We start from the raw sequence: 19,189 nt of genomic DNA, 5'->3' as shown, positions 1-19,189 counted from the left end.
AAAGAGGGCGCAGAGTGGGGATGGAGCAAGCTCTGTTACTAGAGTAACACTCAGAAGCCCAAGGGAATCGTGCCATGCCCATAACTCACCCTCTTCTAATTTATATTTGTGCATCACAGTAGTTTCTCTCCATAGAATCATAGAATCATCACCTCCCTCGATCACCTCCCTCGACCTGCTGGRRAYGCTCTTCTTAATGCACCCCAGGATCCCGYTGGCCTTCTTGGCCACCAGGGCACACTGCTGCCTCATGGTCAWCTTGTCATCCACYATGACACCCAGGTCCCTCTCTGCGGGRCTGCTCTCCAGCAGGTCCACYCCTAATCTGTACTGGTGTCCAGGGTTATTCCTCCCCAAGTGCAGGACCCTGCACTTGCCCTTATTGAACTTCATGAKGTTTCTCRYCGCCCAGTCCTCCAGTCTGTCCAGGTCCCTCTGGATGGCAGCACAGCCCTCAGGGCTATCAGCTACTCCTCCCAGTTTGGAATCATGAGCAAACTTGCTGAGGGAGCACTCCAGCCCTTCATCCAGGTCGTTAATGAATAAGTTGAACAGGACTGGACCAAGGACCGATCCCTGGGGGACACAGCTAACTACAGGTCTCCAACTGGACTCTGCACCACTGACTACCACTCTCTGCACCCTGCCACTGAGCCAATTCCTAATCCACCTCATACCTCCTTTAAGTACAGCTTGATTTCAGAACGGGATGCTTTTTTAAAAGGTGTTTGCAATACCCAGAAGCCACAAGGTCGCCCCACCAGATTTAACTAATAGAAACATGTTAATGCTGCCCAACTTCTGGGCTGAGCRGCTTCAGCGCATACGCCAACCTCTTCAGAGAGCTTGTGGGGCACCACATAAAATCCCTGCTTAACAGCAGCAGCTGGAGCAAAGATCAAGTCAAAGCTCTTTGATCCAACTCCTTCACATTTTTACTTCATGACAAGTTACCGTTTCTTTTTCTCTCAGTTGTATATATAAAATAATCACACTGTAATTATTTTAGAAACAAAGAAAAAAATGCCTAAAGAAGAACTCATGTGAGCTCCTTGAGTAGCACTCATTGGCAAGAGACCAAGAGAACCAGGTTTCTTCCAAATACACCTGATCCCTGTGGGATAGARAATGTGTCCGATAATTTCCAACTAGTTAACAACTATTTCTACAGAAAAAAAATAAAAACTACACATTTCCTATGAATACACTAAAATATTGGTTTGAACTTGGATTGGATTCAGAAAATAATTTCATTCAATTTGCTCTAATGACATTTTAAGGTAACATTCAGAGGACAAATGAGTTTGACATTAGCACTGTTATTTATATACGTAATACTGCAGATACTTGGTTTTACAGAAATATAAACATATGGAAATTAAAGGGAAAATAACATCTGTGTTGGCATCTCAGCTAAAAGGAATAAAAATATTTCTGAAGGGAAATATTAGACATTTTTTACTCCTTTAGAAATACAGGATAATTGAAACAGAAAAATAGGAGGCAAAAATCCGCAGTAATAAGTAACAAAAAATCATACAATGAGAAGGTGAATTCCTTACTTAAAAATAATCCTAGCTGACACTGTAAACACTTGTTACTAAGGATAAAATGACTTAATCTTCTAACAGGAAAAACAACTGCAGCTTCAAATATAAAACAAAGTTTAAGAGGGCCCAAGAGGCAYTTCGCAAATTCAGGCTGCAGCTACTACAGCAGTGGGATAAATTTTTCCCCTGCACAACTCAACCGAAATCAAAAAACTTTTAGAGGAACCCAAAAGTTATATGGGCCCAAGTTTTTGAAATTAATATTTTGTCTCTTAGATTGAGGACCTCCAAAAAGAAATCCTATGTAATTTTTATTTTCTTTAAAATGATTTGCASGTCACAGTGAAGTAGTTCAGGAAGTGACTGTGTTGTTCTGTTCAGTACCATCCTTCAGCCAAGGTACTGCAATCGCCATCTCCATTTCAGTGCACAGCCATCCTGTGTAACCTAAATTCAGCAGAGCATGTTTCATTAGAAATTGATGTTTCATCAGAAGTTAATGAAACTCAGGATTTTCAACAGAAAAAGGCWGTTTTTCACTTTTCCACTTGGACGTTTCAGATAGTTTGAATCTAAAAGATATTTTGGAATGTCATTATTACGGAATGAAAGAGAATATGGATTTTTCCCTATTTTTTTCCCATAATTTCCCTAATACAGCACACAGATCCCTTGTCTCAAAGTTATGTTTGTGCCTTTACTGCGAGAACTATGCAGCTGGGGCCATTATCACAGCAACTTAYGGCTGCACAATGAAAGTCAAGAAAATGAAGCCCCTTTGCTAACATCTGCTTTCTGAGCCTGCATCTGGCACTCAACCGTAATCCAACACCCCACAGCTTGCTGCTACCTGCTACAAAAGCATTTGCAAGGGTTTTGGTTTCAACTGCTTATATTTTATATTGGAGCTTATAATTCTGATACAGAAAAAGGAAGTTTCCCACTTTCTGCTTGAAACAAATGTGAGTAATGCAGTGTTAGAACTGCAGAAGATACATGGACAGGAGGCCTGAGATACTGCTAACAGAGGACCCCATCAACAGACCCCAACACTGCTTTGAGGCTAATAACAAAGAAAAATAGTTGCTGAAAAGCAGTAGTGATTTAAGTCTTGCTCAAAGAGTCATTTATATATTTGTCACAAATACTTAGCACAGGAATAATCTGTGATTTAGGATCTAATTATTTTATTAGTAATTTATCATCATTATCATTTATCATTATCATTTCCAAAATTATGGTAATATTAAAAGAAAGAAAAGGCACCACAGTAGTCCATAAGTTCAATTCCTTGACAGAACTCATGAGTTTATCAGCTTGGATATATCAGGTTTATATAGACTAGCAGATTACAAACCTTCTTCTGAATTTAAGTATCACATTCAATCCCAAAGCCTATTGCAGAAAATACAATCTTTACATTTACATACATAAGACAAACGGAGCTTTAGGGAAAGAAAGATATAGAAGAATCCCATGGAAAGAAAATTCCCAAAGAAAGTAACTTCTAAGTTCTATTTCTTTACTATAACTTGCAAAGATGGAAAGTAAAAATGTAACTAGCCACACATTTAAAGAACATTCACATTTGCATATATGCAAATGCTGTTACGAATGCAGTAAGAGATTTTCTGAGATTTCCAAAATATACATACAGAATTTCTTTCATTTAGCACTCAGTTTCTTCATGTTCAAAAGAAAAACACCACCAAAAATATTGTTTCAAATAGTCTAAATCTCTAAATCAAAGGGTCTTCATAGAAACATTTTCTTCAGCTAACGAAAAGCAGCATAAGAAAGAATGCACATATATTTTTCCAGTATACTTCAACAATTTCACTATGAAATTTGAATTTGTTATAGTCTTCTCTCAATAGAATTTGAATTTGTTAGAATTGAATGTGTTTGTSTTTTTGCCATAGAATTCGTTATAGTCTTCTCTCAAAATAACATTTTAGCAGCTTTATAGAATTCTTCACTCTTCTGCTACTTTGTATTTATTTTTCACTTCCACTCACTTCCATTCATTTGTACATTCTAACTAGTCTGCACAGCCTTCAGGAACGGATTTGCTTCTTTGCAAAATGCCTTCCTTAAATATAAAGTTGGTTGGGGAGAGAAGGGGGAAAACAATTTTCAGCAAGAAGCATAAAGCCAAAATCTGTATTTCATGCCATCAAATGAAGAAGTGCAAAATTCAAATGCTGTCTGTATTCAGAAGAAATTTAATGGCAGCTTGTGGCATTTCTGATTATTCTTACTGTTAAAACCGTTGTATTTCCAGCTGAAAAGAGAATACAAGCAATAAGAAAGCTAGAAAAAGACATGACATTCCAATGTCCACTTAAAAACAATTATTTGTGTTCTACTGCTGTGAAGAAACCTCTTTAATTTACTCCATCAGCTATCTGAACAGTTCACACTATAAGTTATGCCAAATAAAATAATTCAATTTTGTTTAACACAGGGTTAKGTGCTTTACAGCTTAGGGTTATAAAATAATTCAGAAATGATGAGGCTGTGATTCTCACTTGGATCTGTCTTTCTTCAGGAAGTCAGAAATCTCTTAGAACTATGAATATGTTGTTTGGCCTCTCCAAAGGCAACTCATATTTGCCAAGACTTCATCTATGACCAATAAAGGTGAGAAGATCCAACACCTCTTTTGACATGACTCGTAAATGTAATAGCTTTCAAATGTTATTCTGAGAAATATAAAGTTTAGAATAGCAATAAAAAGTGCTTCAGCTATTGCTATTTAATTTTTTTTTATCTCTCTCTATTAACAAATGTTATATATTCACATAATTCCTCTCCTATCTTCCAGGGGTAGAAAATTCAAGAGGACAGTCACAGAATCCCAGASTGGTTGAGGTTGGAAGGTGCCTGTAGRGATCATCCAGTCCAACCCCCTGCTCCAGCAGGGAYACCCAGAGCACGGGGCACAGGKYGGCATCCAGGCGGGTTTGGGAGATCTCCAGAGAAGGAGACTCCACAGCCTCCCTGGGCAGCCTGTGCCAGGGCTCTGKCACCCTCACAGSRAAGAAGTTCCTCCTCACGTGGAGATGGAACTGCCTGTGTTGCAACTTGTACCCATGGCCCTTTACCAGTAAAGCCCAGGACAGTGAAAGATACCCAGTACTGGCCAATCTATGAGCTGCATAATCTCTACCAGGAAAATTTTCACAAAAAGTAAATCTGTAATTCTTTCTTGCCAACAAGAATAAATAACCCAGTCTGTACTGTAGGAGTTACACAGTACTGACTACCTCAATGGTCACTGAAAAGTTTAGACTAAGTTAACATTAACTAAATAGGATTCTTACTGCTGTCTGTCTGTCGCTCGGAGACTAATGAATTGTGGCTTTTTCAGCCAAGGAAGAAGCTGTTTTATACTCGCTCTAATAAACTCTAGATGGTCTCATTCACACTCTCACACTGGAAACAGGCTCATTCAGGAAACAATATCTGAAGCTGTGCTTAAAGTGCTACCATTTCCCTTAATTAGAAGCTGAGAATTCTTTTCTATCTGTTGCCTTTCCTGCGAATCCAAAGAAACCTGTTTGCTGAGATGTGAATCACATACCAGTTAGCATCCTAAATAAATCAAGAGCCATCATAACCAAATATTTAGATGATGCCCTATTTTATATAATACACCTATGCTGTGAAATTCTGGGCTGTACAAACATTAAGCAATGTACATAAATCAATGGGTTATGAAGTACTTCAGAAGCTGAACACTCCTAAAGGTATCTGGCAATGTCTAACACACTTCTCTGCAAGGTATCCTTGRTTTCATGGTGAAAAGCCAACCCCTAATATCCACCAGGATTCAGATTTACCAAATTTCTAACAATGAAATTCAAAGTTCAGTTCCTGAAAAAATTTCGGTTAAAGGTCTTCTGCCACTGASATTTTAATCAAACGATACAGTGAAGAGACAACATTTACAGCTTCAAAATAGAGAGGAAGGACTTAGGCCAACAAGAAATTTTTGCATATATATCTTGTAAAAATGAGGGAGGAGAAAGAGGAAACCCACAAACCAAATCCTGCCTACAAAAGAAAGACTACACACACAGCCATGTACATTCTGTCACAGCTGTAAAAAGATACTCACTAAACATGTTCATAATTTTGATGGATTAAAATATGGTCCATGGTACATGTCAACTATTTAAATATCAACGCTTTCAAAGGCATGATAGTAATATATTCTGAAAAATCAAAGTCTGGAGCATCTAACCTGTCAGTTATTTATACTGAATTTCCATTTCGTTCGCCAACAAGAAATGCAACAGGAAGGAACTAAAACATTTGGTATCTCCACCCAAAGGCATTGTTACTTATTTCTTCCAAATGTAGAAAACAGACATGCACTGATATATGTATCAAGTAGGCAACCATAAAACGCCTGCTAATTACAGATTTTACTGCTAAAGTAACTGAACAACAAAGAACATATTTTTTAATCATACGCTTTGCAAAAAGATGATGAAAACTCAAATAGTTTCAGTGGAAAAGTAACAGTCCACGTAGCACAAAAATGTATGTACTTATACTTGCTTTTAAAAAACTTGAGCAGAATTCATCCAGTGCTATGGAAATTTATAGTGATATATTGAAGGAACTAAATGTTTTTAAATTCTATTTCTGAAGGTATAGTGATCATCTCTGAAAAATCAAGGATGCTGGGAGTGATCCTATAAGTCTGCAGAAGCAAATGCCAAATTCAAAAAATAATATTTAAAAGTATAGATAATTGACCTAAACCAGTTACACAGAAAAAACAGTGGTGCAAATTAGTAAAGAATAAATCACAGAGCACTTAGAAAACAAGGCAGTAATTAAGAAACAAAACCAAAAAACACACTAATTTGGCAAGTCCAAAACATAGCAAAACAGCTGACTTTTCATTTCACTGCTGCGGCTGAGCTGGTGCCTAGAACCAAAGCAGTGCATGTTCCTATGCTCTGACTCAATTACATCTTTTAACATYGTTGCCAATGAAAGTTTCCTAAGTTTTGAAAAATGTGGCATAAATTCAGTTATTAAAGCAGAACACACCAARGCTGGAAGAACACCCTACACCTCCTAAGCTGTATTCATGCAGTCTTCAAAATTTTTCTCAAGAAATTGGGGCATTATACGAAGCAAGTGTCGGGGGTCTCAGTGCACCATCACAGGCTGCAACATCTTCCCCTCCACCTTTTGCTGGGTGGCTCTGGCTTTRCAGAGCTGTGGAGCAAACTGAGCAGCCTGGCTGGGGTCCCAGGGCTCAGGAGCCTCTGCCTGGCCCTGGACCTCGCTCATCCCAACCCCGAGCCACTGACTTGCCCTATGTGAGTGCTATGTAAGCAGAGGGGGAAAGGATTGAGGAAAATATTTAAATTCAAAGGTTTCTGATGGACTGAAGAGACGTCCAAAATCAACATGGGCCCATCAATTCCAACTCAATAAACAGGAAGATAAGTGAACAAACAACTAAACAACTATATGATTATTTTGTATCTACTTAGGGTGACTAAAAGCACCCCAAGGGGATGAGAAAATAGTAAGAAAGAAGGATGATAAGCTGATAAAAAACAAGTTTATGATGAGAAGCTGATTATCAAAATAATTCAATCTCCTTTTTTCATCCCTCAATATTCTTCCCAGAAGTGGCACAGTTTTAAACTAAGTTTTGTTCTTATTCTTTTTAAAATGTTAAATAAGTGACAAGTTGGAGTAGCAAAGGTGTCAGACTTAGGAAACAACCCAGTTTTCATTAGAGTGATTATTAGGGTAATACATAAACAGAAATGTTTATCTAGGGCCATCCATCACTAGATATTTCAAACAAGAGGTTGGAAATCAAGGTTAATCAAGGGCAGTTGGAATTATTGATGAAAGATTTTAATTGTAATGATGTAATTAGAGGAATCTGAAATCTTAAAAACCTGGTAATGGAGAATGTTGATGGAATAATAGGAAATAGAAATGATCCACCTTTTTTGTTAATTTTTATGTGGGCTGGACACACCAAACATATTAATGTCTATGAACAGAAAAAAAAATCCTGGATTATTGGAAAATGCATCAGGACAAAAGAAAGTGTTTATGAACTCTGAATCACAGAATCACGTAATGGTTGAGGTTGGAAGAGGCCTCTAGAGATCATCTAAGTCCCACCACCCTGCTCAAGCAGGGACACCCAGAGCATGTGGCACAGGGTCACAATATAACCCGTTTTCTGTTTTGCTTCACAGGAATAAATATATCTTTCAAATTATGTTACACATAACTATCAAAATTTTGTCTTTTTCTTTACATAACAATAGAAAAATTATATTTAAAGGCATTTATGTTTTCCATAAATATACGACCATAGAATTGGGYAGTAGATGCATCCAGTACCTCAGTGGTACAAATGGATTCAATTTCACTGGAAAAAGAAAATCAGAGATTTTATTTCATTAAATAATGAGCTTGTTACATGCATTGCAAGAAATGTTTAACTCACCTGATTGCCAACTAAAAGAAGATGTTCTCCAAGCAGGAAGTCTTTAAGCATATCTTCCATTACCATCATGTGCTAGAGGAAAAAGGAGACAAATTTCACTCCTGTTTCTATACTCTCTGGTTTACACATTCAGTACTGAAAGTAGCATGCACAGATATTACTTTCAAGACTTTTGGTTGAACTACTTTAAGCATTATACTTACAGCTATTTATTTTAGAGAAAGAGTCTCTCAGCCAATAATAGCAAACTATGCAGTGACTGAAACAATAAAATCAAGATACTAAAACCTACTTATGTATKTCATCTGCTCCAGTTATTTTGGAGCAGGGTCTGATGTCTCTAGATATATTTAATTCTCAGCAAGGATGAATAATGCATTTCCTTTTAGCCTAGCTAGATGTTTGTCACTCACTATTTAAGACCCATCATTTATGTGTGTATGATTATTTTCCAGCTGTGAAGAAGGTCCAGAATACCAGATTGATTAATCTCYTGTTTTGGAGAGCTGAAAATCTTAGAGTTATATTATCACCTCCAGCACAGTTTACTACACTCTTAATTATACATGGTATGACAATTGCCTACAGATTGTGAGGAAGTTTCTGGGCTCACAACACTAGGCACTAAATGAACAGGCAGTAAGAGACAGTAACACAATTTAATTATGCAAAACAAGGGAGAAAAGTAACATTGCCATGCAGGATACAGGAAAAAGAGATGGGAAGATTCAAAAACATTCTTGACAGCAGGGAAAAAAAAAGAGAAATTATGTCTGTTCTAACCTCAAGCTCTATTCTGATTCTTCTAATACTATTGTTATTCCATTGTCCATTTAGGATATAGGGTTATACTTAAACTAAATAGAGAATAATGAAGTAATCAGCAATTAGTATTTCTGGATACATTCATCCAATACTCCTGGGGTAAACAACTACGTATTTCAGCATACGAATCYGAAGTTCTTTTTAAGCTATGAATGACTTCCAGGCTCACTATTTGAGAAACTGGCCCTCTTCATCTCACAGATCTACAGCCTGGCCCATCTTTTAACTAAGCCTTTGGGAGCACAGCTTAAGAGAAATGACTACGTGGGATATTACCGGCTGCCTACATTTTGTTATATGAAATGGTGAGGAGAAGAGCCCTAAAATATTTTTTAGGGTGCTTTTGTACACCTACACATGCGAGTGTGTGTTTGCTATACGTTGCCAAGAATCAATGCAGGTAGAAAGAGAAAAATCTGATGCTTAGTTAAAATTTGAATAGATGTTTGAAATTTTCACTTAATATATTTGTTTTTTGATTTGATTTCCTTTTGGCCATACTAATTACATTGCAGGCAATGTATTATTTACTACAAACGCATCATTTTTTATTTAACTCAAAATGTTAAAATTTCACAAAGCAGGAAGCATATTTAAAACAACTGAGATAACAAAGAATAAGAAAGATCATTCTCATATACCACATGAGAAAGAAAGGCAGTCAAATGTATCAAGRTGGAACTTTAAAGAAACCAAAGGTAATAACAGTGAATTGATGTAAATATAAATATTATATAGGTTTTTATTATTAAAAGAAAAGTGCAGCTTAATGACAGGTACATCCTTCTATTACTATTAAACTTTATTTTCAAGGAAAATAAGGATAGTAAAACGTAAGCTCAACTTCATAATATTACAAGTTGGTCATAATCAGATTCCCTAGTTGAAGTGCAAGTACTCACAAGGTGACTGTACAAAATTAAGTCTTATCTTGTTCCTCACAAATAATTTGTTTAMAAGGATCCAAACAGCTAAGGATAATATAGCAATGCAAGTTACTTTACGAGCTACAGTCTTGTATATCCTCCACTCTGCCTCATGAAAATAGGTCATCTCTAAGTAGGTCAGACAATCTACTTAGAGAAATGATTGCTTGCCTTCAGATAAACATATTTGTTTTCCCATTACCATCCCATCTTTAATATTTGATTTTGGAAAAGCAAAAAAAAAAGGGAAGAAAAAAAAAAACAGTAGTTCTGATGTGTTTTCAGAGTATACAGAAATATTTAGTTTGCAAGTGTGTGAAAACTGTTTTAGCTTTCCAAATCTCTGCAGGAAAGAGGGTGGGGGTAGGGAAGAAACTCCTGTAAACACAGCCTCATACTGCAAAATCCTCACTAGGCATGTCAAAAGACGACTGAATATACATTCCAGGGAGAGGGCTTCAAGGCAAATTACAGCATTTTGTGGCATGTACATACACCAGAAAYTTATAGCTGATGAGTGTAACTTTATCTAGTTACACCATAACAAATTCCAGTAGGCCAGTCATAGCACATGTACTGATTAGAGCTTCTGATTTTCCTGCTACAGCAGGAGTGCTTCTTTCTGATGACTTCTTTGCCCATCCTTAATTGCATAAATGTCTGTACATTCTAGTTCCCTTCCACAGCAGCCTTCTCACAGTAGATACTGATACACTGATACTTAATGTGTGTGTGCACGTATTTTTTTTTTTTTCTTGAAGAGGACCTAAATCAGCATTTTATTAGGATACAGGCAGGCATTTTAGATTAAGTGCTTCCACACAGGATTTCTATATGGACACATCAACATTGTACCACCTAATCAATCTAGGTTCCCTTAAGGCAAGGATGGCTGTGACATTCAACATATCACCTAAAAATCATTTCCATTCCTGTGCCATGTGGGGAGACAGTAATGTTTCACAGCAGTGCTGAATTCCATGGAAATATGAAATGTTTCAACACCAAATATACGTAAGACAAACATACAAATTTCATTACATAGCACCACATTGCAAAAGGTTTAGAATGTTTTTTCCCTGTTTTCATTTATTTCTCCAGTGTTTAGACACCAGAGTGGAAGTATTGCACTAGACACATAAATCAACTTTGTATTCTGGCGGGTTTTGCAAAATCATCATTGCAGCACTTCAATGACTGACCTACAGCAGGAACAAGCAGTATGGAACCTAAGAYTTAAATTCATTTTTAAATGGGAAAGCTATTCTGACAGGCATTTGGTCATTGTTTTCTTTAGTACTCAGACCACACTTCTATGGGGATAAATATGGTGCAGTTTGTTCTACAAAGCACTTTTAAAAAACATGTTGCCTAAACAAAGCAAATAAATAATATCTGGGAACAGGTTGTGTGCAGTTTGCTCTGGTGTGCTCAGTTACACTTACTGAAGCTCTGTGCAAGAGGATGGAAAAAGTAGCACAAGCTTAAGGCATTTCAAGACTTCGGATTTCATTTCAGACTGACCCAAACCAAGTGCTTTGGTGAAATGGCAACATGGAAAAAAAAATCTCACATGAAATGTTACAGGGGAAGATGACAACAATCATCTGCTCATGGCCTGTCATGACCTTCGGTAGGYGACACCCCTCAGCAGAAAGAGCATCCTGTGCTGTGAGGGATTTGAAAGCAAGCAGGGAAGGCAGAGAGAAGAGAAATGGGAAAAAAAAGAAAAAAAAGGAAGAAGGGAAAAGAAACTCCACGAAGTCGGCAAAGCCTCACTAGGCCCCTAAAAGGAAAATATTCCACGAGAGCACTGTAGCTGTCAGTGCTGCCTTTCAGAGGCAAAATATTTTCAAGGTCATTCAGGGGGCAATTCCCTTGAATGGGATACCCTGAAGTGACAGTTTTGAGGCCTCTGTGCTGGAAGGGAAAGTTGCAGTACACTTACCTCTTCAAAATGGGAAAAACACAATCCGCAAACCCTCTCAGTGTTCACAGAAGACTTTTTCTTATTATTTTTGTTATTCTTTTTCTATTCATGTACACATTGGAGTTCCTCAAAAGCAGTCAAAAAGTCTGAGAAACTGGGGTAACAGCCCTTGCGATGAAAAACCCCCGGGGGAACCTGCAAACACTGCTGCTTGCTACAACAGGGCTTTTAACCACTAGTAGCTCCATGAAAGGGATTTACTAACTTACGTGGTGCTTCCTAAGAAATTCTCACATGTTGACTGGCTCAAAGGGGTTCGTAGCCAATGGAGACATGAGGATTTGTGATCACATGAACATTACATAAAGGCATGAAGAAATGCACAGAACCTGTATCTGTCAAATGACTCTGATCTAAGTTTTTTGTACTCTCGTATTCCACATAATTCAAAATCAGATTAGTAAGTGAGTATTTATAACCAGGTTTTTGGAAAGAGGCTGTGATTTAGCCCAAGACGTTGTCAGTAAGTGTACTAGAAGTGCACTGAAAGCAATTCAAATAAAATGACAGGGAATAGGGACAGACTTAAAAAAACTAATTCCTCCTCACATTGCTTTTTTAGTACAAGGCAGGTATTGAAAATGAGCAAAACTTCATGTTCTAAGACTGTGAAATATCTTCTCAGTAAGGAATTGATGACCCAGCCACAAAAATCATAGAATCCTAGAACTGTTAAGGTTGGAAGGGACCTTCAGAGATCATCTAGTCCAAGCCCCCTGCTCCAGCAGGGACACCCAGTGCACAGGGCACAGGGCTGCATCCAAGCGGGTTTGGAAGATCTCCAGAGAAGGAGATCTGCCCTCTCTGGGCAGCCTGTTCCAGGGCTCTGTCACCCTCACTGTTACGAAATGTTTCCTTAAGTTCCTGCAGAACTTCCTATGCTTCAGTTTGTAGACATTTCCTCTAGTCCTATTGCTGTCCACCACTGAAAAGAGGCCGGCCCCTCCTCCTCACTGCCTCCCTTGAGGTATTTATACACACTGATCAGGTCCCCCCTCAGCCTTCTCTTCTCTAGGCTGAACAGGCAGTAGGTAATTTATTATATGTAAATAACTACATTGCTATATATAGTATATATTAGTGTGTACATCTATTTTATATAGTATTAGTGTGTATATATATATATATAGTGGGTGTTATCTTTTTATATATGTATATACACAGAACATATACAATTTTTTTCGCACCTCTGAAGCCAGAAATTCGTACTTACCTGAGTGTTTTCATAAAACAACACATCAGGTACTTTCATTTTCTCAGATGGGTTATAAACTGGCATAGTCACAGCCCCTATCTTCAGAATCCCGTTGCTTATTTCACCTGGACATTTTTCAGGAAACAAACAAGCAAATGCATTACTTAGAGCATCCTCTGAGCAGATATGCTATCCCTAGCACTTGCAAGACATAATTTAAGAATTTTAATCAGGCCATGCTTTGCTGTATATGATTTCTCAGTATGTAGAGAATGCTTAAAAGGACATCTATCTACCAAGCTACTCAGTGGAAAAGTACCTTTAAAAACACTGAAAGTTGTGACTGCTGCCCTGGTTTAATTCAGTACTCTTGTCACTAAAGTACCATTACGACTGTCAGACTGCATCTCTTCCACTGCAGAAGTGAGTGATCTCCTTTACTTTTTTTAAACAAAATAAGGTCACTGTAGATTTCTCCTTTTAGCATTGCATTTTTGGACAAATGGCTTTATGTCAGAAAATGGAGACATTTAACAACTTGGAAACAGCTGGCTCAATCTGCAGTTTTTGAGGCAATGTTCAACCGTAGTTCCAAGAAACTACTGTAGAAAAAAGTCTTAAATCAAGAGAACCATAACTTCTTTCCCTACCATAGCAACACTTAAATATAAATGATAATAACATGCTATCTTCTGACCTCTCTGCCGATGACTTTGTAATCTTACATGGTTTTAAACTGAAATTATTATGGTTTTAAACTGAAATGTATTTCTAGACATATATTTTCACTTGTTCACCTGCTATCGTTTATGGCTCTACCTTTATTTTTCTGCATGTTCTATGCAGAGAAAGATTAAGAAAATTTAAGAGAAGTACCAGGATGAAAAAAATGGTAAATAGGAAGCACAGAAGAACTGGTAAGATTTCAAACTATAAGTATAGCTATACACACACACACACACATATATATATATAAACACACCTACACCCACATACACAAACTTCATATTTTATATCTGTATTAACATACTTACATATATACATATATTAAATAGAAACTAGAAACTATATAAATAAAAACAAAGATGTGCTTCGTATTGCAAAGATCTAACAGTGAAAACAAGGAAGTTAAATACATGACACAATCGAGAGTAAGTATGCAGGATAGGGGCAGAAATGAAGAAAACACTGACGAAGAGGGACAAAGATCAAATATGCTGAAAGAAAAAGTTTAATGAAGGAAAAATAGCAGATGACTCAAAGCCTGCTGCCTGAGAGAAGCCATAAAAAGATAGAGAACTAACACAAAGACCAGAAGATAGGCAAGAATGAAAAAGCAGAAGTGAGAAAACGTCAGAATGAGAAATCTATGCATAGCACTGAAGGCAGTTTCAAAAGAGAAGTTGGACATCTGATTGATAAAACATGTAACAACATAGCTATATAAAGTGAATAAAAAGAAAGAAAACTAACTGTGTACCAGAATGAAAGCAAAACATAAATCTAGTACTTCTGCAAGAGTGCCAGTTGATTCTGGTAAAAATTGAAGGAAGTGATGGAATACTGAAGGCAAAGAACAGCACAAAACAGGGAAAGACTGAGACATCCACACCAAGCCTGTAACCCTTTGAAAAAGTAGTGGTAGTGAAAACATAACTTAAAAATATATAATCAAAGCAGTCCAAGAGAGTGTGAAGACACAGGTCTTACTGACTGGGAAATCTTGAAACGTGACAAAAAAAAAAATCCCAATATGCTGAGGCTGAGGCTACAATAGACAATACAGACATATTCAGGTATTAAGAATGCGTTATATCTCAATAGAAAAAAAAAGGCAAATTGAACTAACTGAAGCAAGCTACATTTATTTTTGAGCTTTATGTGCTCAATCTTCTAAGTTACACTCTTGAAAAGAAGAACAACAGCTGGCAAAAACTTACAGGTGTAATCCTTCTCCTCTAGTTTCCTTATGTCATCTGCACTGGTCTCAATACCAGAATCTAGCAGATTTTTCTGCAAAGCTGACCTGGCAAGGTTGGGTAAAAACCTAAAAGAGCAAAAATAAAAGAGATGTTATTTTCCTTTTTTAAAAAACTTTCACTATTTGATGTAATCTGAAGTCAGTACGAAGTTTCACTTGGACCTCCAAACCTTGAATAACGTCAATTCCCTTTACGCTCAGTTTCCAACAACTCATCTTCTGTCTCTATGGAGATAAGTTGAACTTCTTCTATAGGTAACTAATTACATTATTTTATTTACACTTTCATTTTAAAAAGATATAGTGTTATACAATATTGCAGCAAGGTTGAATTTCAGAATAAATTGGGACTGGAGTTATGTAATCTCATTTAGAGTTTGATTAGAAACAATATTTATTGGAAATATCTTTTTCTCTTGATTCAGGTCAAGTGAATCCCATATTCTAAAGGGGAATGAAAGAGCTCTGAGCTCTCCAGAACTGAATCTACTCAATTATCCAAATCTTGTTTTACCTTTGTTACATTATGTTTAGCTTTTTTTTTAAACGAGATGTTCATATATTTTTAATATAGTTTTGAGAACTGAATCCAAGTCTCCAGCAAACCCAGACATAACATGCTAGATATTAATATACTCCTGAACTGAATGTTCTGAAACAGTGAAGTATTGTTTTAAAGAAGACCTGACCGTCCTTTTATTTATGTGATGTCGTTAAACATCTCCATGAAGATGAGAAAACAGTACTGTGCCATTCCTACTTTCTTCCTAGGTTTGAGAATACTACAGAAGTACTGTTGAAGAAATTTCAGAATTTAGGGATTGCAAGACAGCAATCTACTAAAATATATTTTAAAATCCTCTTGCGTGTTAGCACTTGGCCAAGAAAGTTCTGAGCATTTCTACCTGGAAAGGCAGGCCTTGTTAACAGCGTGGTGAAGACTCTCATCTGGATGGTGTGACAGTCGACGACAAATTCGCAGTAGTTGTCGAGTCGATAAAGATGAAGCCAGTGATTGTGCCTGTCAGAAAATAGAGGGTACCTTCATTATTTGATACCTGGGATTTTAATGGACAAGGACAGAAAAAAATAATTAATAAAAAGGAATTCTTTCAACTTTTCTTCTAGTTTGGAGGTGCTTTGTGCTTTTTAACCTGCAGGTCTGTAATTCTGCGCTTGTTGCAGGAATCCATGAAAATCACAATGTCATCAAAAGGTTAGGATTCCACTCAAAAAGCAAAGAAAAAAATGTGTTAAATTGAATTTTATTGGCTATTTCAACCTATCACTAAACATTTTTAACAGGAATACAGGGTCTAGCCACTGGAAAAGAAAAAAATAAGGACCATCAATGTCCTAAAAGCTGGTCTACAAAAACTGATTATTAGCTCCACATGTAGCACTCTGGCAAAAGGGTCTGGCAAGACTTGGGGCTATATAAACACGACAACACTGGGCAGACGTAGGAAGATTTTATCACCTCTGCTCACGCCTCCTGGGCGGGCCGTGCCTGGAACACTGTGTCCTTTTCTGTTGTCCACATGTTAAAATGAATGTTAACAACTGGACATGATTCAGCAAAGAGTTACAGAAATGATTCAGTGCCTGGGCAGCCTTAAACAAACGCAGCAAAATTTAAAACAATAAAAATAAGGGAAAAAAAAAAAAGCTAGACTCCAATAGATCATTTATTTAAAGACACACATAAAAACTGAGAAAGAAAGGATGGTATCTATAATTACGCCTACCGGATGAGGGTATCTAATACAAACAGGGTCCTTAGTGTAGCAGGAAACACACAACAGTGAGTGTGATCTGATAAGTCATGCTATGCTCTGCCTGGGTCAAGTGAAATACTTTAATTAGGTAATTTCAAAAAGTTTGTTTTCCTTTAAAAATCACTTATAGAAGTGCATTATAATAATCTTAACATCGTATGCTGTTGCTGTTGAAAAAAATTGCCATCAAGGAAAAAAGAAAAAAGGAGAGAGACAGAAAGGTAGCAAAATATGAATTCACCAGATTTTTTTTCATCTTTAACGTTTTTAAGTATGAGAAATTTCTCAAAACCGATCTTCTTCCCCTGAAAAACTGATTTCGTGACCAATAGGCTCTAACACTAAAAAAAAAAAAAAAAAAGTTTGATGAAATTGTACAAAACTTTTATTTCCAGTACTGAGGAGGCAAAAGGTAACACTTYGCAGCATAGCTCTGAGCAATGAGCCACGATGATTTATACTGTGACAAGTGGTAAAATTACTACTCCTCCTTGCTTGCACTGATGGATGACTTCTGAAGCATCTTCTGACCGATGACAGTCAACAACTCAGCTTTACAGACACTGAGCTGTACCTGTGGTATTCCAGGTGCTCCCTCACAGCGTAGGCACGGGTGAAGCATAAGCAAGGTGAGGGATGAGAGCTGCGTTCCTGTGATCCCTGTTTGACAGCCAGAGTTCTCAGTGTCTTTGGGAACTACACTCCATTTTCAGAATTATTGTAAGCAGTGGAAATGCTGGCAAGCAGGGTGATTGCTGSGGAGCTGAGCAATCCCCCCAGGTCACAACTTTGGGGGCTGCATTGCAGGAGRGAGGCAGCTTGGTGGAGGAGCAGCAGTTAGGTGCACTTCACATCATTGTACCAAGCAAGAGAAAAGAAGCAGCCCCTCTTGCCCGACACACTGACAAATCCAACCCCTAAGGACACRGGCATTTTAAAGCTCAATTTATACATACAGTATCAGATTCTGCATAGGTACAAATACGAGGTACAAATAGAGGACTTGTCCACAGAGGACAAGTTGTGTCCCATCTCCTGAGTGTTTGTAACTGTGATAAGCTTTCAGTTAATAAAATTTCCTTTTTCCTCCTTTTAGTTTATTTTTATATGGTACAATTGCAAATTCAAAACTGGGTTAGTGACAGTCTCTGTAACTCCTATCTATGCAGTCTCTAATTCAACAGGATCTTGACCGTGGTCTCCAGGTTCTTTCGTAAATGAAGCAATTACAGTGACACAGGCAACACTTCCAGGCTGAATGACGCCCAGGTACTCACCTAGTGTTAACAATATCATTTTAAACAGCAGCTAATATTCCAGGATAAGCCCTGGTAAAGGATTATTTACTTAGGCAGCTCTATAAATAGCCTGACATACCTAGGGCACACATTTCTGCTCTTAATGCAGGCATGTCTCATGTCACTGCTCATCTACAAGAATCCTCCCTCAATCCATATTATGACTCACTTGTAGCCAACATCACTCATTTCATTTAGATATTCCTCAGTGTTATCGATATTGGCATATTTGGATAAATCTTTTTAATGGTTCAAGCAAGGTATATCTCTAAATATGCCAAAAAYTTATCAGTTGACATTTGCACAGTACTATGAGGAGGAAGGTAAATAGACCATTAGTAACAATAATGTCTAAAAGGTGTATCTGAAAGTCAACCTTTCTTCTTTTTTATTTCTTTTTTTTACTATTTTTTTAAGAGGAGGAGCATAACAGCCTTCCAGCTTTTCTCTGGTTCTTCAACACTGCAAAAACCATCACCAATGATAAATTCACAAAAAAACTAAGAATGGATGATGTTTACATACCAGCCCAACTGCTGGATTCCACTAAAAACACTTTACATTCTAGATACATTAAAATCATGCACTGCTTGAGTTGCTATAGCAATGCTTCTTTTTACTTTTCACTAAGATTTGACTGTATCTTTATAAAGACCTTTGTGCTTACTATGTCAGCAGAACTTATTGTTCTTGACAAAATCACTTTAATAGAGTAGTCATCACTTTAATGGAATGGCCTGTAGCAGTCAGGTAGCTAGGAATTCTAGGGTTTTCCCTGTTGTACTCCCAGGCTTCATTATTGCCTGTTGCATTCTGTAATGCTTAGGCAGTTCTCTGCCCAAACTTTTGCTTACTATAAAAGTTCCAGTGACTGAAGATTTGTACTGTATGTAACAGAATCATTAAGGTTGGAAGGTGCCTCTAGAGATCATCCAGTCCAACCCCCTGCTCCAGCAGGGACACCCAGAGCACGGGGCACAGGGCGGCATCCAGGCGGGTTGGGAAGATCTCCAGAGAAGGCGACTCCACAGCCTCCCTGGGCAGCCTGTGCCAGGGCTCTGKCACCCTCACAGGAAAGAAGTTCTTCCTCACCTGGAGGTGGAACTGCCTGTGTTGCAACTTGTACCCATGGCCCCTTGTC

General features: G+C 37.5%; 1 protein-coding gene across 1 annotated transcript in view; it reads right to left on the bottom strand.

Moving 5' to 3' along the window:
- The window catches only part of VWA8 (von Willebrand factor A domain containing 8), a 92,074-nt gene that overhangs the window by 25,202 nt on the left and 47,683 nt on the right, over nt 1-19,189 (bottom strand). Inside the window, exons 16-19 of the mRNA XM_026034488.1 lie at nt 15,878-15,993; nt 14,932-15,038; nt 13,010-13,116; nt 8,056-8,127 (exon numbers count right to left, since the gene is read on the bottom strand). Of these exons, the coding sequence (XP_025890273.1) occupies nt 8,056-8,127; nt 13,010-13,116; nt 14,932-15,038; nt 15,878-15,993 (402 nt within the window). The remainder of the gene's footprint in view (nt 1-8,055; nt 8,128-13,009; nt 13,117-14,931; nt 15,039-15,877; nt 15,994-19,189) is intronic.

Source organism: Nothoprocta perdicaria, unplaced genomic scaffold (assembly GCF_003342845.1).
Source record: "Nothoprocta perdicaria isolate Ctin4 unplaced genomic scaffold, notPer1 scaffold_145, whole genome shotgun sequence".
NCBI classification, from domain to species: domain Eukaryota; kingdom Metazoa; phylum Chordata; class Aves; order Tinamiformes; family Tinamidae; genus Nothoprocta; species Nothoprocta perdicaria.
The sequence above is the reverse complement of the archived record's forward strand: the minus strand, read 5'-3'. Positions and strand labels throughout refer to the sequence as shown.